The sequence below is a fragment of the Balaenoptera borealis genome (genome assembly GCF_965194805.1).
Source record: "Balaenoptera borealis genome assembly, chromosome: 2".
Classification (NCBI taxonomy): Eukaryota; Metazoa; Chordata; class Mammalia; order Artiodactyla; family Balaenopteridae; genus Balaenoptera; species Balaenoptera borealis.
Window position 1 is genome coordinate 153240840 of NC_138867.1, and position 24732 is coordinate 153265571.

General features: G+C 44.1%; 1 protein-coding gene across 14 annotated transcripts in view; it reads left to right on the forward strand.

Moving 5' to 3' along the window:
- TENM2 (teneurin transmembrane protein 2) overlaps positions 1-24732 on the forward strand; it is a 590108-nt gene that overhangs the window by 353350 nt on the left and 212026 nt on the right. For all 14 annotated transcript variants that reach the window (XM_082378741.1, XM_082378737.1, XM_082378738.1 and 11 more), the window contains 2 exons: positions 8334-8456; positions 21951-22156. In XM_082378741.1, coding sequence (XP_082234867.1) covers positions 8334-8456; positions 21951-22156 — 329 coding nt within the window. The remainder of the gene's footprint in view (positions 1-8333; positions 8457-21950; positions 22157-24732) is intronic.

A 24732-nucleotide genomic window follows, 5' to 3' on the forward strand; every position in this document is an offset into this window, starting at 1 on the left:
CTCTTCCTTTATCCTGTTCCTGAGGCCCCCTGGCTTGGCTGCCAATCTCAGGCTGCCTGGCTGTGGGCTCTGAGTTCAATCAGAAGGCTCCCTGGGAGTGGTTTGCTGGGGGCTGCCCAGGACTCAGGACGGGAAGTGGGTCCAGACTCTCCTTCCCTCGTCTGCTGCAGCTGAGGGAACAGAGTAGGGCCAGCGCCCTAATGGCCACCTCCCAGACCCCCCTCCCCACTCCCTCTCGCAGAAGGTTATTTTTCACGAGAGAGTTCCCCCTCTTTGTTCCAGCACACACAGCACATCTCCTGATCGATATGACATCTCATCCTCTAAAACATTCATGATGTCTGCTTCCTAGGATTCCGGTGGCCGCATGCCGCGTGCAGCCCACGTCGCCTTCCTTTTGTAGTTGGTGGTCTTGTGGACCGGCCCCCTCTTGAACAGGACTGCTGGTTGCTGTTCTTTAAAGAAAGACGAATGATGTTTGGATTGTTGACGCTGAATGACAAGCTTCGGGGTAGGGCGGAAGAAAGATGCATTGAGGTGTATGTGTATGGATTGTGGGGATGTGTTTTGCTATCACAAAAGCTCTTAAAATCGGAGACCGTGATTTATTTGCAGAATAAAACCTACCGATGTTATCATTCTCTAAAGGTATTTTGATCACGTGGGTCCTTTCTTGGAGAAAGAAAGGCTTTTATTTTAGTCCTTTCCAGGGAAAAATAGCAGCAGGAACGGAGTAGTCTGGGGTGGGAAATGATGTTCTGTACGTTGAATGGCTCCAGGTGTGTATTTATCCACCCAGGGGTGAGCTGGCTGGGTGGACAATGGGACGCCTGGCCAGCATCGCCTGTCCTCCAGGGTACATTCCTGGGGACCCCGCAACAGAAACAGAAAGTGGATGTCAGCTCATGGGTCTGTCTTGCGTATCGATCTTCCCGGTGATGCTGGGAGCCAGGGGGCCTCGTTAGAGGTCACCTGAGCACACCAGACACCACACCCCCACACTGTTACTAGTTGCCACCTGCGGTGCAGCAGGTGCAAGGGGACGAAGGGGGTGGGGATGACACCGGCTTGGGGGCACCGTGCCCCCTAAAGCGGCAAGGAGCCCCGTTTGTTTCCTCCAAACACGGGAATTGATTAATCTCATACCACTTCCCACTCACTGTACCATCCCAAGCCTGTCACAGGAATAGATTAATGTGCTGGTCCCTCCGTGTGGATTCTTCTTGTCTCGGGAACACACCTCTCTCTGGTCCCAGAGCTGTCTCATGCAACTCTCACCTCGTCCTCATGGCAGACCTGCAGGCCAGAAAGTCTCCCTGCTTTTGTGAGGGACCTGAATTAGAAAGGCGCAGACAGAATTCATGCCGAGGACCACTTTAGCACCATAGCTGGAAGATGAGAGAGTGCAGGTAGAGGGGTAAATGCAGGTGCATTTCTCCCAAGCCCCTCTCATTTCCCGTGGTCCTGCCAGGATTCTGGTATCGTGTCTACAACTCATCCTTCCTCGTCTGTGTAATTCCTGGGCCATAAGCTTTGCAACCATTTTGGAAGCTGCAGGCTGGAAGTTGGACACAGGCAAGTAAGTTTTCAGAGCATTCTTGGCAGATAGGTGCACAAATCCCATTACTAGTAAAGGGATTTGTGGGCGTAACTTCCCTGCAGTGCTTTGAAAATTTATTCCATTCAGTGTATTGCAATACAATGGGGCGAAACTAAAAGAAATCACTTCACCGAGGTGGTTTGGAAGGGATTTTTTTTTAAACTCCTTTAAGATTTAAAAATTTTTAACTCCTTTAAGACTTGAGGCATTTCTGAGAATGTTATCCCTCCTGGTTTTGTTTACATCTCTTCTTTTAGGCAGAAGGGCATTTTGGCACTGACAGCCTTCCTAAAAAGGATAACTAACACATTAATACATTACAGTGGTCCCCCACCTCTTTAAGGAAGACCCACTGTACTCTACTGCATCCCTGAAGGATGATAAGCAAACTCACCAAGGAAAAAGTCACCAAACATATTGATTGTTAGCCAGCAGGACGGTAAACTGAAGTTGTCCAACAGATTTATTTTCTATTGACAACGGCGATTCCTTGAAGTTAAATAGCAAACTGGTTTTTATATTTATAGAGGACTAATGACTGCTTACACAAGGAGGTGTGTCTGCTCCCGAGTGAGCCTTGACAGTATTTAGTAAGTGGTTCTGTAGCCCACCTGCCTTGTTCAGTCTTGGCAAAGTAGTGGTTCATTTAAAGAACTCCAAGGGCCTGATGGCCTCCAGTGAGGACTCAGAGGGAGTGAGTCACTAGCAGGAGAGCATGCTGATTGACTCTGCAGGTACAGGTGTCTCAGTCTGAATCCCAGATTTCCCACTTCCTGGCTGTGTGATCTTGGGCAAGTCACTTAACCTCCCTAAGCCTCACTTAACCTCATCTAGAAAATGTAGATTCTGTTACCGCCTCACAGGGTGAGAATGAAAATAAATGAGCTTTCATCCTCTTTAGAATCCTCCAGGGTCATCCCATCTCACCCAAATATAAGGCAGACCCCTTCCAAGGGCACTCACTCCCCACCACTGACCCCCCCCCCCAGCACCCCACACTCTCCTTTTCCCCTAACTTCACTCAAACCTGATGTCAGCATGAATTGCTTTCTTACTTCCTTCAAGCCTTGGCTCAGATTTACCTATCACAGACAATCATCTTTAATTGGTCTACAATTAAACCAAAAAAGTTCAATTTCCCATCCCCCATGCCCTGGCATTCCCTAGCCCTATACTCTACTTTTCGCTTATGTGTTTAGTTTCTATTTTCCCCTGAGAGCGAGGAACTTGTCTTGTTAACTGCTTTATTCCTGGTGCCTAGGAATACACACCTAACACACTGTAGGGGCTCAATAAATATCTGCTGAATGATAAATGATGAATAAATGATGCAAATAATGTAATTAGCCCAATACCTGGCACAGTGTCAAAATAAATGTTCATTGTCACCATCATTGAGGAGGCTCCTTTGCAATGTGTTAATTTCCACTACTACTTGCAAAAGTGCCTTTACAGATTGCCTGTGCAAGTTCGAGGTCAGCATTGCTGCATTTGAGCTCGGAGTATTCCACTGCGTTTTTTTTCTGTCATCTGGGCAGGGGCCCTTTCAGAATAGGCTACATTTTCCACGGGAGCCCTGGCATTGTTGACTAAATCGGGTGATGTCAGGGTGGGGAGACCCAGCCTTGACCCTTCCCATCATCCTGCCTTGGTCTCTGAAGGAGCTTTGCCGTCATCTCTAAGGCCCTTGTGAATCTGATCGCAGGCTGAGCCACAAGACCCAGCAAGCTTGACTCCCTCCTCCCCTCCCTAAGCTCTGCTTGGCCTGAAGGCTTCCATTTTCAAAGGGAAAGCCCAAGCTCTTCCTCCAGTTATGTATTGACAAGACTGATCTTTAAAGGTACCCCCGGTTCCTGGGGACCTGCTCGGCAAACGCACAACACCCGTGGCCCCCGTGTTTGCCCTCTTTGACAAGCAAGGGCTGAGCAGCTCTCTGGGAAGCGTTGCTGACATATTGATTGGCCCTCTTGTCAACTTGATCCTCTGCCAGCCAGTGAACATGGAAGGTTCTAAGTGGCACCCAGCAGGGCCCACACATACCCTAATTACTATTTCAGACAACCCCCGTTCCTTGCTGCCACTTTTCAAGGCCTACAGTCTCCTTCCTTGTGGTTGCCGGAGAATTCTTTGACCTGCAGCCAACCCCTCTCTCTTCCCTTTGCTTTGGCTCCCCCTGAGTATTTCTATCGGACCCCATCTGGCACAAACACAGGCAACTTCAGTAAGAAAATAGCACCATAACTCCAGGTAGGTCTGTTTATTATTCCTGCTGAAATCTGGGATCTGTGTGGGGTCTGTCCATCCTGTCTTGGTTCATTTTCAATACTTGATGAAAGTTTTCTCCAATTAGCCAGAGGGATACTTTCAGAGTTTGGCTGCCCTATTGTGTTTTTGGTGGCTGATTTCCCAGCTGCCACCTGGATTACATGAACTTCCCCTTGGAACCTTTCCCTGTTTTGTCCCTGCTGACCCATGGAGCCCCCTTGTTGCATCCCAGGATCTCTCTGGAGCAGAGCCTGTCAAACCATGATAAACTGTGCATTTAGGCTGTCAGTGGGGGGGTGAATAACATTAGGGAGAGGGTCTCCCAAACTCATTTCACTTCTGACCCTCAGATGGCCTGAATGGGACCTTTTGGGATGAGCTACTGGAGCATCTGTGGGGCTTGGGGGAGGGGACCACCCCACTGCATCCAGATGTCTTTTGGGAGAAAATGATGAGGCCAGTATTCACCCAAAATCTTGAGGTGAAGAAGCAGTAGCTCTGGCTACTCTGAGGCTTCTCAGCTTTCTAAGTCTGATTCTGAGAGCGGATCAGAGTTGGAGATATTATGACATAATGTTTAAAGAGCTACTTGTTGTCGTCGTTGTTCATAGAGGCTAACGTAGTGGCCCTAAATATGTGCAGACTCTTCCTGGCTGGGCTTTAGAAAGGATCCTGACCCGGTAAGTGAATAACTTTAAGGACTGCACGGACACCCAGTGCATAAAAGTGGAATTTCTCACTTACCATATACTTGAACGTATCAGTCAAGATTGGCTCAGGCATGCTGCTGTAACAAAGAACCCCAAACCCTCCATGGCTTACAACAGTATGAGTTCCTTTCTCCAATCGTTCTGTATTCTATCACCGGTCAGCCGTGGCTCTGGACCATGCTGTCCTCGCTCCAGACCCACGCTGATGATGTGGCAGAAGGAAAAGGTATGCAGCGTTGTGTGGTGAGATTAACAAGGTGAGGAACTATGATGTAACCGCCCCCTCAGGAACGGGGTGCTGACTCTACAAAATTGGCGATTCCTCAACCACAGGGAGATTATCATGCATTGCAAGAAAGAGACCAGGTTTGCCGAGACTCCACTGCAAACCAGAATTTGTAACCAGATCGCTATGAAATATGAAGCAGCCAACTGCCTCCCACTGTAATCCTCCTCGTATTCCAAAAGCCCCCTGTGATGAAACTTTACGGTCACCAGCTTCCTCGTCTGTGAAATGGGCATGATGATGGCACCCACCTCAAATGTAAGCGGCGGGTCTTGAGATAATATCTGTAGAATGTCTACCATGGTGCTGGCCATAGAAGGGGTCCAAGGGCTGGCAGCAGGTATTAATACTCTAATCATCAAAAAGCTTCTCTTTGCAGACCCCTCCATATAGTTGCCAGCACTGTTTCATTCCATCCTTCATACCTTTGTATTATGTGTTTTTTATTTATAAAGAGTATCATGTCCTACAATCCAGCCCCTCACATCTGCCCTCATGTATCATTACTGATTCTAATGAACCCTTATGAAGCACCTTCTATGTTCAAGATACTCTGCTATCAATAAATCTTCAGGGGGTGGCAGTTGCTGAACCTCCCTCTGGCCCTAAGCAGCCGTTATCCTACCTGTAAAGGGAAACCTTTACAAAAGGTAAAGAGAGAGATTGACTGATTTCTCAGCCCCCGCCATCAAGCAAATCAGTAGCAGAATAAGAAACAGAATTCTCACTAGTCAGGAAACTCATTTACTTCACAGCTCCCTTGGGTCTTTATCCTAAGGACACTTTAGTCCATCCCCACAGGCCAGAAAGATATTCTCATTTTCCTACTCAAGTAAGAGAGAGGGAATAGCTGACCAAGAAAAAAAAAAGTGCAAACAAAAGCCTATTTCAGACTCCCCGCAACACCCCGCCTACAAAAAAAAAATAAACACCAAGAGGAGGTGGTTCTACCCCGATATAGTTCTCACTTATTTACTTAACGTTCAATTCAACAAAAGAAAGTATGCCCAAACTTGAGTTTCATTTTGCAACTTGAGTTGCATCGCTTCTACTGGGAGGACAGAGCTTCTGCACCGCAGATTTGGCTTTTGTCCTTTTTCCATCTTCATCTCACTTTCTTATTTTTTCTTTCACTTCTGGGAGTTGTCTGGGAAGTTACTTGTATACTCTGAGCTGAACCCTTCTCACCCCATCTGTGGTCTTCTTGTTTTCAGAATACTTTTTTTTTTTTTTTTTTTTAAATAAAGAGATACTGTGGAACCCAAGATAGAAAGCAAGGCGGGGGGGGGGCAGGCGTCTTTGCAAACAGAGACCACCGTTTCGTGGACGCCCTCGGTATATCCAGTAAGATTGGGGTATTGCTTGCTCTCTGATCTCCCAAAGCTGATGGTTGCAGTATGTTCTGCACCTTGGAATGACAAGATTGAGTACCAGGAAAGGGGAGCAGTTTTGACAAGAGTTTTCATACTGATGGGGCACTGGGGAGGTGGTCATCTTTGCCTGATGGACCCATCGCTTCCTTTTCTAGATATGAAAAATCAAAGCTTTGTAAGGCCTGGGCCTCAGCTGGGTCTGCAGTATCTATCTGTGTCTCTCTTAAAACACAGAGACCCTCTTTGAAAGAACGGCATCTCCAGTGCAGCAGCAAGCTGGCTCGAGGCAAGCGCCGATAACCCAATAGTATGTTTTTTTTGGAAATCTTTTAAAAATAGCTAATTCCTTGGCTCCCTTCACCTGGTAATTACAAATCAGAAGCTATCGTTATCTTGAAGCTGCCACGATTAGTTCTCGTGTCCTGACCTCTGTACAGTGAAAATATGTCATTATTTGAGGCAATCGAATCTGGCCTCTTCAACTAAGTGACCTACATAGAACAGATAAACTGCAGGAGAAAATTAGGTGTTACCCAGACAGAAAGTGTACAGTAAATGTCATTTATTCTTATTAGCATGTATCATCTCGAAGAGTTGCCATAGTGGGCCTTGCACTTCGGAGTAATGTAGAGAAAGAAAACTTGGTTCTGAGGTGGGGATGTGTGTAAGAAAAAAGCAGATGTACACGCAGGGACACCTTGCCATCTTCATCCATGGCCATCAATCTGAGCTGTAAGGTTTGAAGATAGGTTTTTAACCTTAAAAGAATGCAGCCTGACTTTAGGCGGTGGTAAGCAAGCAGAATTAATTGCCGTGTGAACAATTTCCTAAGCATTGTTAATTGCGTTTCCTGTGGTTAATTGTTTCTCCCATCCCCGCCTCATACTAGGAACCTTTCCCAGTCAACAGCCCTTTCCCTCCTGCAGTGCTGGAAATGTAGCAAAGGCATCAACCTGTGTCTGGTTGAAATGCCAGACAGACATGGGGTGGTTATTGCCTGGCTGAGAAATATGCAGGGGAAGGAAGTCCTTATTTTTTCGCAAAGGAAGCGTTTCTTAGATACCGACTTTGAAAGAATGCAGGTGTGTGGAACTTGCCTTTCGTTCCACACAGTGAGAACAACTCACCAAGAGCCATCAGACATAGGGGGATATTGGCTTAGCTCAACTAACCGGGACGTGGGGAGTTGGCACCAACAGAGTTACAAGGACCACCAGAAGGAAGTTTGGTGTCTGGAGGTTGGAGGTTGCATGGGAGTAAAGCGAGAGTTTTGTAGGCGTGCTTGTTTGCTTAGCAAAGAAGAGGCAGTGCTTCGGAACTCTGTGTCTCATCTTGGACTGTGGGGAAGGGTAGAGGTAGGGCAGGTGAGAGGGAGAGAGACAGTGAATTGCCATAGTACTATTTCCAGAAAAGGACTCCATTCCACTGCTACCCCCAAGCTTTTTCCACCATAGGCTGAAAAGATATTCACTTGTCAGGAAGAGGGCTGGAGCAGAAAAATCTTTTTCAAGTTTGAAACAGTCAGGGAGGTGGGCTTTACCGTGGGCCAGTACTACTGCAGATACTGGAGGCTGCATTGGTATTTCAGCACAGGTATAGTCTCGTCTGAACCAGACCAGCAGCCTGGCCCCATTGGGGGAGACTTGATTTGAAGCAGATTTAGATTGTGAGCAGTTTGGGGGAAACTATTCTTTTCAATGCCCCCTGGACCACCAGTCTATAAACAGCTCTGTCCAGAGTGCAGGAAAGGCTGGGAGGGATGGAGAGTGCCCTTTACAGTGATTCCAGAGGGGCATTTTCCCCTTTATGGTGGCGCCATTTGGAAGGTCCCGGCTTTGTTTTCTCCTCCCTCCTCCGCCCACCACCGGGGATGCCCTCCCCCTGAGGCTGTTGTTTCCTTTCCCCTGGGGGAGGAAACCCAACTACCCACATCTACTTGCCTTCTGTATTTAGCTAATCCCTGAGGCCGGGGGCAAGCCAGTGTTGAACTGCAGCTTCCTTCAAAGGCAGTCGCTTGGAAAAGGCACCTGGCCCTCCCCCTTGACATTTGCATTGCTGAATTCTCTATTCATGTTTTCATTACTTTGTCTCTCCTGCAGCCATGCATCTGCTCGGACTCAACTGGCAACTCCAGCCGGCAGATGGACACACCTTTAACAATGGGATAAGGACCGGCTTACCAGGAAACGATGATGTGACAACAGCGCCATCTGGAGGCAAAGGTGAGGTTACAGCCGCAGCTCGCCCTCTTGAGGCCACAGGAAAATTCCGAGCTCCCGCCACCTGGTTCAGGTTTTCTAATCCGAATCTTGGAAGGTATGCAAAAGGGAGAAAAAGGTGGAGGAAAAAGCCCTGCATTTTCTAGGTACCCCCGTTCAGAGCTGTCCGCTGTTCCTGTCTGTGAGCCGTGTCTGGCTGGAGCCGCTCGGAGCTGGCGCGGTGCCCGCTCAGAGCCATGTGCACCCCTACGCTGTCTGCAGCGACCGGCAGGGTCTGGAGCTACTTGAAAGCATCTCAAGGCCTGGGCAGCAGCAGCTGGGGCAGCAGCAGCTGGAGCAGCAGGAGAGAGTCCTGCCTGATGGGGAACGCTGAGGCAGCAGGCGGCACAGGCCAGTAGACTAGAGCCCTCTCCCCAGGGGAGAGACGCAGCTTCCCCAGGGAGGAAGCACCACCTGGCAAGGCATGAAAGAGAAAGACCCGACCCGGAGCTGTTCCGCTTCGGGGGGAGAAGAGAAAGGAGTTTTGACAACTCGGGAACAAAGCTTCCCTTGGCAAAACAGTGAAGGGGACAATAGAAATGTTTACTGAAGCAATCAGGCAACTGTATTTTTGCAGGAAAAAAAAAAAAGGTGCTAACAGGGTGCTAAGAAGGAGGAGAAAAAACAGAACCATGGGGAAGTGGGGACGTGGGGCAATTAAGAGACAACCAACGGCAGCCGATGGCACCATTAGGCAGGCTGGCGTGCAGGGTAGGGGAGGACGCTTGCTTGATTCAGGATGGGAATCACAAACAGCAGAGATTGCACAGAAGCGTTCTCCAGACACAGAATTTTTCACTCTGTCTCTTAGCACACTAGGCAGTTCACCCGACATTTCTTAAAATACCCCACAGGGATATTTCAGCAATGGGAAGGGAAACATTTATTGGGCACCTATTGTGTGCCAGATTTAACGTTGCGTAACTTCAATAACCCTAAAGGGAGAAAAATTACCTTGGAGAAACTGGGGCCCAGGATGTTTTAGAGACTTACCCCAAATCCAACAAGTAGGCAGGTACCAATTTGAACTCAGGTCTGTGCCGTGTGCATCTTTAAGGGAGCTGTTGGGTTTTTCCTAGATCAGGCGTTTTCCACAGAGGATATTCCAGAATCATCTTTCCGTAGAGGTGTACATTCATCAGCCCTGAGATGTTAACGTTGCTTAAATTAGCCTCTCCAGAGCTGTCCTAATGCTTCACGTGTGACTTTTTCGTCTTTTGATCGAGGCTTTAAGAGTCGTTCTCCTCATCTATCCTAATCATAACACTAAATTACCTTTAAGTAAGCATGAAAAAGTTTTATCTGAGGATGAAATTATATGCTTTCCATTATCAAGTGACTAAAACTAGACCTGAAATGAAAAGTATATTTTACCTTAACTGACCCAGAAGCCAGGAGCCAGATTTGTTTGGCCTCAGATTTGCAGTCTGCTCGTCTCCAGGGCTTGACACCACCTGTAAATGTAACTCCAGTTTCCTTTACTGCAGTGGTTCTCAGCTGGAGGGTTTTTGCCCCCTAGGGGCACATCTGGCAAGGTCTGAAGACTTTTTTGATTGTCACATTTAGAAGAGGTGCAACCAGCATCTAGTAGGTAGGAGCTGAGATACAGTTAAACAGTCTACAATGAACAGGAGAGCCCCCTACGATGAGGAAGTATCCCATCCAAATGGTCCGCGGTGCTGCTCTTTGAGAAGCACTGCTTTTGGGGGTCTCTGTTATGTTTGATCCACAAATGTCCTTTAATCTGCAAATCAGCACTCCATCCTTTGAAAAGAGTGCAGAATACACATTTGAAATGTGAATATGCATTTTTTTTGCACAGGGATGTATTTTATATCCATATACATACTGAGATTTTATACAAACACTTTTTTTTTAATTAAAAAATTTTTTTTATTTTTTGGACACTCCTCGCAGCTTGTGGGATCTTAGCTCCCCGACCAGGGATTGAACCCGGGCCCTCGGCAGTGAGCGAGCAGAGTCCTAACCACTGGACCGCCAGGGAATTCGCACAAACACTTTTTAAATAGCGTTCTTCACAAAAGGGAATCACTGATAGGCATTAACTTCTATAAGTGAGGGTCGGCCTCTCCTCCCATTTGTGACTAAGCTTCATTTCCAACCCCACTGGAGCCTCCCACACCAGCAGGACAGAAGATTCCCGGAAAAGAACAGGTCCTAACTAAGAGTATGATGTCTCTAAATGAACAAAGAAACATTTTCCATGGTGTCTTTGGAAAGGCCAGAACTTTTCCCCTCAGAGGCCACCTGCTTTTGAAAATGCTGTGTGAGTTGTATAACATCACACACAGCAGAATATTTTCCAAATGAGTTCTGAGCCAGAAAAGAGGTTACCAAGTCATTGTGCAGTGAATTTTGTCAAGAGGACTTTTATGATAACGTCTGAGCATTTGAAATTGCTTAAAGTTGAAGTAAAACTCAGAGCATCTTCTTTCTGAACACCAAAACAGTACTCTTCCTGTGACCGAAGAGATCAGATCTCTTCTTAAGTTGTTGTGAAGTTTGGTTTTAAAAATGACTAGAAAGCTTTGTGTTTTCACACACCCGCCTCTTTTTTTTTTTTTTTTTAACATCTTTATTGGAGTATAATTGCTTTACAATGGTGTGTTATACCCGCCTAACTCTTTTTAAAGGCAGTGATCCTACGTTTGAATTTCTTTACCCAGTGACCTACCTCCTCTGCACAATCCGAATCTATACATTTAGATAACCTGGATCAATTCCAATCGACTACTTTTCCAGTGTTTCAAAGAGACAATCAAGATATATTGGCAATAAATTAATTAAATACCACCCTCTCCATTTTTTGTGTGTGTGTGTGCTATACGATAATCCTTCACTCCGATAATGTTTTAATCAAGATACACCACACATTGCCAGGGAGGTTAATCTTATTAAGCAATTACTAGGTAAGTATCCAGCAGAAGCAAATTAAAATGTAAGCAAAACACAGGCATGTGAGCCCCATCTAAGATGGCACATCGATAGAGATTTCATTACCTGGTCTTTAGGAGTGTTTACACTGCTCAGATTTGGAAAGGAGTCTAATAGGGCAGCCTACACAACCTGATATGTTAGTAGAAACAAAGCACTTGATTCATTGGTCGGGAGAATATATGTTCTTTGGGCTTTGTCTTCCCTTTTCCATTTGTTGTTGTTCATGGTTTATTTCTTCTCCATTCTCTCTTTCAATTAAAACTTTAACGTGGTTGATTTGGTCGTTGGATTTCACAGCAAAGGAAGGGGAGCCCACACACTGCCAGAATCACTCACCATCTCGAGTGTATTTCTATGTTAAAAGGAACGAACTCATACGTCTTCATTACAAGAGCACGGAACACTTTTTCTATAGATCTGGGATTAGATAAGCCTTGAGAACGAAGATTCAATACAGTGTTCTGACCTGGTCAGATAGCATAAGGGAATCCAGTTTGATTGGCTAGGTCCAGAGGCAAAATATACGAGAACTTTTAAAGGGCACATCATATGTAGCCAATTTGTGCACTGATCTTAAGAAAGAATAAGCTCCCAAGTCGAATTTCATGGGTCACTCTCAAAACCTACACTCATTTTACATTCAAGGTGTCCTCTATATCTGGGGTCAGCAGACTGCATCTCATGGACCAAATCTGGCCAGCCACCTGTTTTTGCAAATAAAGATTTATTGGAACACAGCCACGTTCATTCATTGTCCCTGGCTGCTTCTGCACTCTGGCAGTGGAGTTGAGTAAGTGCAGCTGAGCCTAGATGGCCCCCAAAGCCTGAAATATTTACTGTCTGGCCCTTTACAGGAAAAGTTGGCTGACTAGTCTTGATCATGTACAAACCCATTTCTACTTTCCTTGGGCTTGTCTGTAACTACAAGTTGTAGGAGACTAGGGAGAAAGACAAAACTCCAATATATCAGTTTTTCCTTCTTGACATAGTGTTGGGTATAATATATTCTCGGATAACTTTGCATTGACAGGTGCTCTATACTACAGAGCTCTGGGGTTGGCCTGACTGGATGCAAACACCAGCTCCATCACTAAGGAGCTGTGTGGATGTAAACAGGTCATTTGCCCTTCCTTGGCCTCTGAGCCATCATCTGTAAAATGGTACCCCCTCATAAGCTTGCTGCCCCCCATAATGAGATGTCACTTATAGAAAATGGTGTGTGATATCAGATACTTAATAAGAGATCCATGAATATTTGTTGTTTTTCCTGACATCATCACAACATCTCTCGGTCGGTCCATTTAACAAGCCTCCACAGGCTGCCACTTCTTATGAGGCGCTGTATTTTCCAAAGACGAAGGCTGCCTTCGGAATGCGAAGGTAGACAATCCTACCACTTCATCTTTTTCCTTTACCTTCTAAGAATTGGGACAAACCCTGATGAAGACTTCTTCTCAACCATGTGCTCGATGAGGTCAGTAGGAAGCAGGACTTCCCGTTCCAAAGGGCCAATGTGCAAAAATGAGCTGGCCAGCTCCTTGCAGCATTATTTGTCTCACTGCAGCTTGAGTTCCATCACTGCCAGCATGTCTGTTTTAAGCCCCACCATTCTCGGTTTATAACTCAGCTGTAAACATTTATTTGTGCCTGGAGCACATTTCTTTCCTACCCTTTGAAAAAAAAAATCAGAATTTCCAGATGGTATGCAAGTTGGAAAAAAATGGCAAAGACTGTTATTCTGTTTAGAAACATGTTTTTCTACACTTGCCCTTTCAGCAAAAACTTCATAATGATTTTTACTAGTTGGCTTAATGTATGGTACTAGGAGCCAGATTAGCAGGGAGGTTGGTAATTCTTCCTCTGGCTCTCATCAGCCTCTCAATGAACACAGCCCAGGGTTCCAAAATGATCACTTCCCTACATGGGGCTTTTTCAAAGTCGGTGAAGTTCCCAGAAGGACAGGGGGTCATTATGTTCGAGCCAGCCATTGCGATACTGCACATCTACTGGCAGATACACCAACAACCTACGTACCAATGCAACAACTCCCCTCATTTCAGAGGCCATGCTATTCTACATGGCCATTACAGATGGGTACCACTTAGTGCATCACATTGGTGGATTTCAGCTTCTGGTTGCCCCCCACAAGCCGTTCCCAGTTGCATACTTTCTGTTGTACATGGCATCCTCGTGGCTTGACATAGGTATTAATAATGAGATCCAGTTTCCCTTCCTGCCACACTTGCCCTTACTTTCATTGGCATGCTTCTCTTTCAGATAGACCTGCACACCCAGAGCTTGATCTCTGCTATCTGCTTGGCTACGCCTCTCTTTGTCTCTCTTGTACTTAGCCCAGGGTCTGAAATGCAGTCAGCCTAGTGGTTACGTATGTGGGTTTCAGAAACGGTCAGACAGAGCTTTTGATCCCAGCTCTGCCCCTTAAGACCTGTGTGATCCTAAGCGAGTCACTTTACTCCTGTGGTCCTCTTGTCTGAAAAACAGGAAAAAAATCATAAAGGAATCAGGAGATTACATGGCAAGTTGTAACCATTCAATAAACTTTTTAGCTGCTCTAAATAATACTAATAAACTGAACTACTTATTAATACAGAAGCATGTTCACCTGAACAGTCAGATGTATAAATATCTATTAACACCCTGAGTGGCAGAGATTTGGCCATTTTTGTCTACGATGACAAATTGAGGTTTCAAAAGAAAGAAAGGCCATGTGTAGTTCTGAGTGCTGAAGGATTTTATAAAAATCATTATTGCTGTGTGATGTTGTGCGTACTGTAACAGCCACAGTGGACGCTCAGGATGGAAGTCTATTCCTGAAGAATAGCCAGCCAACAGCCGGGTGAAGGCTCCTGGGCTGCTGCTGACTCAGACGAGCTAGGGAATCTAATGTCCTTAGGAGAATCTTTTCGCCTATCTTTTGGTTAAACAGAATTCACAGATGGTTGTCCTGATTCCCAAATAAATGGAAACGAGGTGTAATGACTGAAGCACTATTCTGAATTCAACTTTATTTGCAATAGATAAAAATATGTGAGGCAGAATAATCTGCAAGGCAGATTTATGCCAGGGTGCCTCCAGAGTTCAGTTTAAGTTTAGGAAGTATTAACATGAGGCTTCATTTCCCTGCTATGACTGTGAGTCCATTCCCTTTATCACTTGTTTGGGGAATAGTCTTGCTGTTTCCATAAATGAATTATGGCAACATTTTCTGAAATGATTAGCTTCTAATGTGGCTATGGAAGGCTGTTGTTTTGCTCCACATCAGTCTTATTTAACTGGTTGGAATTTTAGGTACATGTGTCTGAAATAGGCAATCGCTTCACATTTCCATGAGTAATCTTCCGTGGAGTTATAGACGTGGACTATCCTGTGAAATTGATCATTAGAGTGTTGCCTCTAAAATCCCAGAAATCTCATCTTTAAGCTGGAGATGAACCAGCAAGAACCAATGTGTCTTAAGCATCTGCTTCTTAGGGCAAAATGATCACCATCTCCACTTTTCACTGTGCAGCTCCTAGATAGAAAGAAAAGTTGGACATGGAAGCCACGGCTCTGGGAGATGGAGGCTGGACTCCATCCTGTTTGCCAGGACACCACGCTTGGTCATTGCCTAGAACCCAAGGGTGGTGGCCGGACTCGCACAGAATGATTACAGAATGGTGTTAAATTCCTTTGTTCTTGATGCTGTCAATTCAAACCCAAGGGTCCATGGGACCCTGACTTCAGGCTGCCTAGATAATGGATAATGGGAATATGACAGACACCCCAAATTTGATGTTGACCAGAGATTACCTAGCACTACAGTTGATGCTTGATAAATAGTCGTTGCATGAAAATATGAGTGAATGACCCACCCAGCATTGCTTGGCACATTCATGAATCATTGTGAAATAAATACATGGCTGCTTTTCAGTTGCCCACCTGAGAAGCAGCTAGAGCCCACATTAACAGCTGCACTTTGGGTGTTAAACTGGACTTTGCTTTCTCTGGCCGTAGCACTTTAATTCATGCAGTAGGTTCCCCCCCCCCCCAGGTGTGCAGATGTATTGACCACTCATTGTGTATTGATTTCAGCTGCTCTGGAAGATGTCTGTTTCATTACAGCCCACTCCAGCCCTGGGCCCTCTTGTAGTTAATAGTGCACTAGGCAGCTGATATCATAAACTATCAATAAATCATCACATATGTATCCTCCAAATCTGGGATAGTTACAGGTGTTGTGCAGGCAGCACAACAACTGGATAGAAAGATGTAAAAGTGCCTAAAAGTCGCGTCCTATGTTACTCTGGTTAATCCTCAGAAGCAACCCCATTATACAGAGGAGTAGACAAACTCGGAGAAGGGGAGGGATCAGCCCGAAGGCACATGGCTAGTAGTTGTCAGAGCTGGGATTCAAACCCAGGGCTGACCAGCTCCACATGCAACATTGCCTCCTGAGAACTCAGAACTTCTCAATATGAGGACACCCATCTTGGAGGTAAAGGTAGAAACCATAATTACTTTGTTTCCTTGTTGAGTGTCTCTCGATGGCATCCTTTTAGGGGTTAACCATGTTTGTGGTCCTGGAAGAGCTGGCATGGCTCCGGCAGCCCAGGTTCTGATCCTTGTTTGTGGGACTGGGAGCCTGGTCCGGGCTGCTGGCCTCTTTGACCTTGGAGGGCGGCACAGACCTCCTGGACATCTGCCCAGGGATTTGACCTCCAGGGACAGAGTCATGGAGATGGTTCCCCACGCTGGCTGTAGCAATTTACAAAAGCCACCTTTCCTTTTAATCTCTTGGGAGGCAGTATTGGCCTAACTTTTCTCTTCCTTTTATTATTTTTAAAGTTACAGAAGTTATGCCCACTTATTTTGAAGGTTCTTTTTTAAGTATGTAGAAAAAGTCCTTTTTCCTTTGGCTATAAAGACTATTAGTGTAACAACTGGCAAATTTGAATAAGATCTATAAATTAGATATATTTGGTTGTATCAATGTTAATTTTCTGTTTGTGATAGCTGTACTGTGGTTCTGAAAAAGAATGGCCTTGTTTTTAGGAGAAACACTTGGAAACATTTAGAGGTAAGGGAGCCACCTGTTTATAACTTAACTGTCAATGTTTCAGAAAAAATATATATTTATATACAGAGAGAGAGCACAAACGTATGTAACATTTATGGAATCTGGGTGAAGGATATGCAGGAATCTTTGTACCATTGTTTGAAATTTTTCCATAAATCTGAAATTATTTCACAATGAAAATTTTATATATATTAAAGGTATTTATATGCAGATGTATATATATATATATATATATGGAAAAAGTGAAAACTCTTTGCAAAAGAATAATTCAGTTTCATATGTGGAAAGTTTAGTTTGAAAGCAATCACTGGTTTGTTAAAAGGGATGTTGCCTTCACTTTCTGATAACCCCTCCCCCTGCAGACACCACACAGGCATCTTTGTAGCACAAACCCAGAGATGGCCCTCCTGGCTCGCTCTGTAGACCACAGTAGGCTAAGGTGGAATGCCCCTTAAGATACCTTTGGGTCCAAACCACTCTTATGGCAATAAGGACAATGAGACCTGGAGAGCTGAACTGCCTAAAACTAGCCAGCTGCTTAGTAACAAGGATGGGAGTTCAACAGAATAGTTCATTTACATCCCTGTTCCTTCCACAAATGGTTCAGCATCGTAAAGCATCAGGATTAGGACCCTTACATTTTGGTTGTTAATCCAGTGACCTATACACTAGACTCCAGCTGCCTTGGCTCATTTTTTTTGTTTATAAGACTTTATACAAAAGATAAATTAAGAGTTGACGCATGATTTTTCAGAAGGATTCATAAGGAAGTTTTCTTCAGATAGTAAATTTCCCCATGGAGCTTTCGAAAGAGAATTTAATTTTTTTTTTAAAGCCAGTTTCCGTGCAACTTTTCAAAGTAAATCTTTCTTAAGGCTCTCATTTCACCCAGTAGTCACAGGGGTTTTGTTAAAATACCCCATCAGATGGGCAGATAAAACTTGATTCAGTCCAATAAGAATTTATAGATGGGTTGCCAGGTGCAAACCACAGAGAACCCAAAGATGAAGTTGTAGCCCTGCCTGACCTCAGGGAGCACAGAGTCTAATAAGAGACACTTAGAAAGGCCAGTAAAATCAACATAGTACCCAACAGCAGTGCTGCAGTAGAGTTAAGTGAAAATGCTATGAAAACGCAGAGAAAGAACCTACTTATCTGGCAGGAGGCAGGGTATAAAGGATAAAAGAGCTTCAGTGTGAAGGTATAGCTGACTGGATCTTAATTTCAGTGTTACTAAATAAAGCAGGATTTTCAATAAACTAAGCTAATCAATAAAATAACCAAACTGGCTTCTAGAAAGTCCCACCAAAAATCAGTAATGGAAACAGAGCCTGACTCCCAATTTTAAACTTGTTCCCATAGTTAAGTCTATTCCAGAGGAGTTAGACTCTCCCCTCTCTCTTGATAGATACATACATACATATATGTACACATATATGCACATATACATATATGTAAATATATACATGCATATTACATATACACACAATGTCTTTTTTGAAACTCCTTTACTCTGAAAAGAAAGCCATGGAATATTACTCAGCCATAAAAAGAAACGAAATTGAGTTATTTGTAGTGAGGTGGATGGACCTATAGACTGTCATACAGGGTGAAGTAAGTCAGAAAGAGAAAAACAAATACCATATGCTAACACATATATATGGAATCTAAAAAAAAAAAATGGTTCTGAAGAACCTAGGGACAGGACAGAAATAAAGATGCAGATATAGAGAATGGACTTGAGTACACAGGGAGTGGGAAGGGTAAGCTGGGACGAAGTGAGAGAATGGCATGAACATATATACACTACCAAATGTAAAATAGACAGCTAGTGGGAAGCAGTCGCATAGCACCGGGAGATCAGCTCGGTGCTCCTTGACCACCTAGAGTGGTGGGATAGGGAGGGTGGGAGGGAGACACAAGAGGGAGGGGATGTGGGGATATATGTATACGTATAGCTGATTCACTTTGTTATACAGCAGAAACTAACACACCATTGTAAACCAATTATACTCCAATAAAGACATTAAAAAAAAAAAGGAAAGCCACACACTTTCCCTTATCATTTTTCATTCTTTTATTTAATTCAATGTAACTAGCATTTATTTTGCTATTATTATGAGCTAGGGACCTTCTTTGTGTACTTCCATTTGTTACTCTCAGCCTATGAGATAGTTATTATTATTGTTCCCATTTTAACAAAAAGAGAATGAAGACCCAGAGAGGTTAAGCAAATTGCTGGCGGTCACACAGCAAGGAAGAACCAGAGCCAGGATTTGAACCCAGTTGTCTGGCTACAAAACCTATACTTGAGCACCCAGGTGCACTGCCTCCCTTGGTGGATGGAACATGAGGAGGGGGGCATCTGAAACCCTGGTGGGGGAGTGTGACTACTGAGGAGGCAGCCTGTACTCATTGGTGGGAGCAGCTCATTTACTGACGTCAGTGTCCTGAAGTTGGGGTCTACTGAAAGAAGGGGGACCCCACTACTATAAGAACCAAACCCGGACTTCCCTGGTGGTGCAGTAGGTAAGAATCTGCCTGCCAATGCAGGGGACATGGGTTTGAGCCCTGGTCCAGGAAGATCCCACGTGCCATGGAGCAACTAAGCCCATGAGCCACAACTACTGAGCCTGCACGCCTAGAGCCCGCGAGCCACAACTACTGAAGCCCGCGTGCCTAGAGCCCGTGCTCCGCAACAAGAGAAGCCCACGCAATAAGAAGCCCGCGCACCGCAACGAAGAGTAGCCCCCGCTCACCACAACTAGAGAAAGCCCATGCGCAGCAACAAAGACCCAACGCAGCTAAAAATAAATAAATTTATTAAAAAAAAAAAAAAAGAACCAAACCCCTGAGGCTCCTTGTCGGAATTTCTCCAGCGCAGCCGCTCTTTGGAAGCCTTTTCGCCACCTCTGGCGTCCTCATTTGGTTTGACATTATCAAAATCCGTTTAAGTTTCAACAGCAGATTAGCGGGCTCGTGGGTGCCGATTCCCTGCTTCTTTTTCATAGCCTGTCATTAACCCAGCAACCCCTGAAAGCCCAACAGACATGAAGGAAAGCTCATTTTATTAAGTTTAAAGATGAGTGATTTCTTTAGAATTCTTTTTTATTTTCAGTGCATTTCTTTAACTTGTTGCTACACTGTGATTGCTGGGGTTACCTTTGGTCTCTATTAGAGACTCCTAAACTATTCTTCCCCAGGGCTGGTTTTTTTTTCCCACAGCTCTTCCTTACTGCATCCTTTTTATTGTATCCTTTCCTCCAAAAAGCCTTAATTTGGCGGGGAGAGGAGCCCGTCCAAAGCAGCATTTTTAAATAACAAATTCGTTTTTAATTTATAATAATCAGAGCTTCTGATCAACTGGTGATAAAAAGTGGTTCCCCCTGGATATGTCATTATGTCAGCAAAATAAACAATATGCTTTTTAGGCTTAGAGCCTTACCGATAATAATAAATCATGATAGCTAGTTTTTATTTAGTGCTTACTTTGTGCCAAAAATTAGTCGAAGAGCTTTGCATGGATTCACGCATTAAATCCTCTTAACAATGCTATGAAATAAATAATAATAGTGTCCCAATTACACAAGGGAGGGAACTGAGGCACAGAGAATGGATACACTTTACCAAGTATCAAAGCTGGGATTTGAACCAAGGCAGTCTCAGCCCAGAGTCTCTGCTCTTACATGCTATGCAGTATTCCTTCCGTACAGGAAAGTATTTCATATCTGATAGGCAACAAAAAAATGTTTGAGGAGCAAACCATCCAGTCTCCATCTAAAGAGCTGACCCACGAAGGATTACTAGTTTCTTTTCTTCCTAACAATGTCTTGTGATGGAAGCTTCCAAACTTCCTGTAGGAGCCTGTTCCCTATTCTAGAGGTCAAGGGTTTCTTCTTAAGGTCCAAAGCAGCGTGTCTTCTACTTTATTTTAAGCTCCTCTTTACTTTCTATTTGATCCACTATTGAACTAAATACGGGGAAAAAAAATAACTTTACACCCTGAAGTCACTCTGTGGTTTTTCTTTTATAATTTAGATATGGAAAACCTTTAGGGATCCAAGAATGTCACCTCTCCATTTTCCAGAATGAGAAACTGGCACCAAGGTCATTTACGAGTATTGTCTTGATGCAGTGGCCAGATGGTAACAGGGCCAGGTCAGCTAAGTCAGAATGCCTCACTAACATTTCATGCCAGTCTTCTGCAACATTATGATCTCTCTTGACCATCCAAACCTTATGCAATGGATTGTGGCCAAATACAGATGAATATATTCAGAAGAGTCCGTCCATTACAGAATGCCGGAGGGAGCTTGCTTCCCATCCTTTGCCCACGAGACTGAAGAAGTTTTAGATCCACAAGGCCACCAAAGTGATCAGTCAAAAAGTGAAAAGCCCCTCAAAACCAAAATGTCTTCAATTTTTTCTGTATTTGGTTTCAACTGGTTTAGAAGTTCTCAAGACGATAGGAGATTGTGGTTTTCCTTTCAAGTTCAGAATCCATTTGAAGGAATCACAAATGGCCTATGTGAAACTAGCTTCCATCAAGGTTTTGTTCCCATTTTAGAGATGATGATAATGAGGCTCTGAGAGATCAGTTAACTTTTCTTGGGCAACTACTAGTAACTCCCAGCTTTTTCTTAATTCTGTATTCATAAAACCACCCTCCGAAGTGTAGGAGACCCCGGCTAGTTCGTTGTTATGAAGAAACCCTCTTTTAAAATAGGAATTTCTGGAACTCCTATTATTAAAGTTCTGAAGGTTGCTGAGTATGGGCAACCAGTGGTTTCTATATAAGTGATTTCAAATAATGCAACAGAGATGCATCAGTGTCACGGTGAGAGGGGTGTGGTTTCCACACGGTTCTTCAGTCCCTCCTCTTGAGCGAGGAAGGGGTGACAGCCAATGTTGGGTCAGCCTTAGAGCAAGTCAACATTTTCTGTTGAGTTATTTTATTTATTTTGGACTGATGTTTGTTCACTGCTGGCTCTTTTTTATTAATTTATGAGAATGTCAGAGTATATTGGACTTGTTTGTGGCACGAAAGAATAATTAACAGCTGCAAGAATTAAATCTGGTGCCAAATTAATATCACTTTCCCCTTCCCTACTGATCATTTTACATCCCAGTCACATTTGGAGTTTACATGTACTTATCAAACTCCAGCTCTTATGATAGTTGATCAATAAAGAGTAATCTCAGAAGTTTAGCAAGCACTGTGCCGATATTTCAGATGCCCTGGGGTATGAGTTTCTAGGATTATTATTTAAAACCTAGATATTTTAAGTTGTGACCTAAAGAGAAATTTGCCATGGGTTTCACCTTCATATTTTTTTTAAATACTGGCACATAATCAAACAGAAATGTAGAGCCAACTAATGTGTACACATGTCACGGACTTGATGTCAATTCCTATTTTCCAGTGCCCTGGTCCTTGAAGAACAGCAGCATAGACAGTGGCGAAGCCGAAGTTGGTCGGCGGGTGACCCAAGAAGTCCCACCTGGCGTGTTTTGGAGATCACAGATTCACATCAGTCAACCCCAGTTCTTAAAGTTCAATATCTCCCTCGGGAAGGACGCTCTCTTCGGTGTTTACATAAGAAGAGGACTTCCACCATCTCATGCCCAGGTAGGAACATGCTTGATATAGCCATGAGTTAAAAAAAAAAAAAAAAAAAAAAACCACTTCACACCTGCTAAGATGGCTATAACTAAAGGATGGAGAATGACAATTGGAACCCTCCTACATGGTTTGTGGGAATGTAAAACGGAGGGCCACTGTGGAAAAGAATTCAATAGTTCTTCCAAAAGTTAAACAAAGCATTACAGTATGATCCAGCAGTTCCACTACTAGGTGTATTCCTACAGAGAATTGAGAACTTTATTTCTCATTTAAAAATGTGCACAAATGTTCATAGCAGTGTTTATTCATTAATAGCCCCAAAGTGGAAACAACCCAAATGTCCATCAACTAGTGAATGGAGAAACAAAATGTGATCTATCCCTACCATGGGATATTATTCAAACATAAAAGGGAATGAAATATTTTTTTTAAAAAAAGGGAATGAAATATTGTTACATGCTACAACATGGATGAATCTTGAAAATGTTATGCTAAATGAAAGAAGCCAGATACAAAAGGCTACATATCGTATGATTCCATTTATATTGTCTGGAATAGGCAAATCCTTAGAGACAAAAAGGAGATTAGTGATTTGCCAGGGGAGAGGGAGGAAAGAATTGGGACTGACTGCTAATACCTTTGGGGTTTCTTTTCGGGGTGATGTAAATGCTCTGAAATTAGATAGCGGTGATGGTTGCACAACATAGTGAATATACTAAAAACTACCAAATTGTAAAATGGTGAAATTTATGTTATGGGAACTATTTCTCAGAAAAAGAAAATGGTTACCTCCCCACCTGATGAAGTCACCTTTGCCAGACCTTTGCTAATCCTTGGGTACTTTTTGTTCAAGGATTCTAGTTATTTGTTAGAACATCACTAGGAGACATCCCACTGTGTTTGAAAAGAGTGATGTAACATTAACCAGAATTCAGCAACCATTTCTCTGTGTCTTCCCTGTTCTTCCCTGTACTAAGTGCCTTGGGAAGTGCTTGACACTGCAAAAGTGAGATTATTCCCAGCGTTGGGAATGAAAAGATTAGATTAGATTATGGATTTCATTGTTTTTCTTCTCATCCCTCCTTTAATTTTTCCTGGTAGAGATTTTCTTATACATCCCACTTGGGACAAATTAACCCTCATCTAGTTTGGTTTTCTTTTCCAATAAGAATTGTATATCCCAAGGAAAACCAAGTAGTGTTTTCCCACCTCATTTGCTTTCAAATCCAGCAAGTATATAAAGAAGTACATTAGGAAAATACACCAGTGGAGGGAAAAACACCCTTAACCACCCATTATATCCAGTCAAAGCTGACTTTTTTAAACATGTGTTGGAAAGGTGTTCATCCAGAAAATTCAATTGGAAGAATTTAAAGCTTTAAATCCATTGGCAAATGCAAAGCAGTCAGGCCACCATTTCTTTGTCTTTAGCTCACAGCAGACATTGCTAATCGATGACTGCACTTTTTCCTCACTAAACTCGGTGCACAGGTACCTCCAAGAGAACCCTAAAGGCAGCCGCCGCCAGTTGACTGGGGTTGGCTCTCAAGACGAAATTTATTTGCAGTCCCATCTTTACAGCCTGAAATGATCGATATAAGGGAGTAAAAGGACTAGTTCTTTTTTGAGCAGGGAGAGCTATGTAGGTTTATATTAGCATACACAGCCCATGCTATAGGGATCAATGTGTAAAGTGGTAATCAATAAGTCCTCCATCCATCCATCCAGAAAAATATTTATTGGTCTAAGCACTGATTATCTAGAGATGAGTTAACATAGCCCATTAGCAAGCAGAACTCCTGTTGCAAAAATCACATCTGTCCTTTAAAGAGATTCTCATCAAGAGAAAGAGAAGGATTCAGCTAAGAGGAGTCGCTGAGGCATTTCTGTAACTCTGGCCAGGTGCAAGGTGCTGGTCTGGGAAGTTATGCAAATTGTTAGGGGGTCTCCCTGACCTTCAGGCTCCGCTGTTTCTACTGTAGCATAATGAAAGATTGACAGCAGTGAAATCTGCTTGTTGGCATTATTTGAGTAAGTAGGAACGTGCCTCTGGGCACAGCTGAGCATAACTTCCCCATCAGCCCCTTGGATGCCAGGAGCTTTGCTGGGGAAAAAACCGCTCCCTCTTGACATTGTTCTGAAGCACTGCTATCCCCCTTCGCTTGCATGCTCTGAGCAGCCGGAATCATGGAAGGGCCAGCGATCATGGCAAGTCAAGTAGGTAACTCTCTGAAACTGAGTGATAGTGTACAGCAGGCGGAAACGTACTCTACCCAGGTTGCCCGCTGTTCTGACATTCAGGACTCAAGCCCTCGATGACAATGTCTCTCCTTCTTTTGTGACTACACCACACCGTCCGTCTCCTGCTAAGCTGGTGATTGTTCTAGTGATCGTCCTCTCAAAATAGCTCCACTCCAGGGACAGCCCCTTCCCATTTCATGGGAAGGGAAATGAATAGGTGTGCACAGAGGGTTGCCGTCCCGCTCCCAGTTTGGGAGTTTAGCGTGCGTCGGAGGGTCAGGTAAGCGAGACAAGGTGCAGATGCTTAGAATGCACAAGACAGGTGCAATACAGGGGCGCTT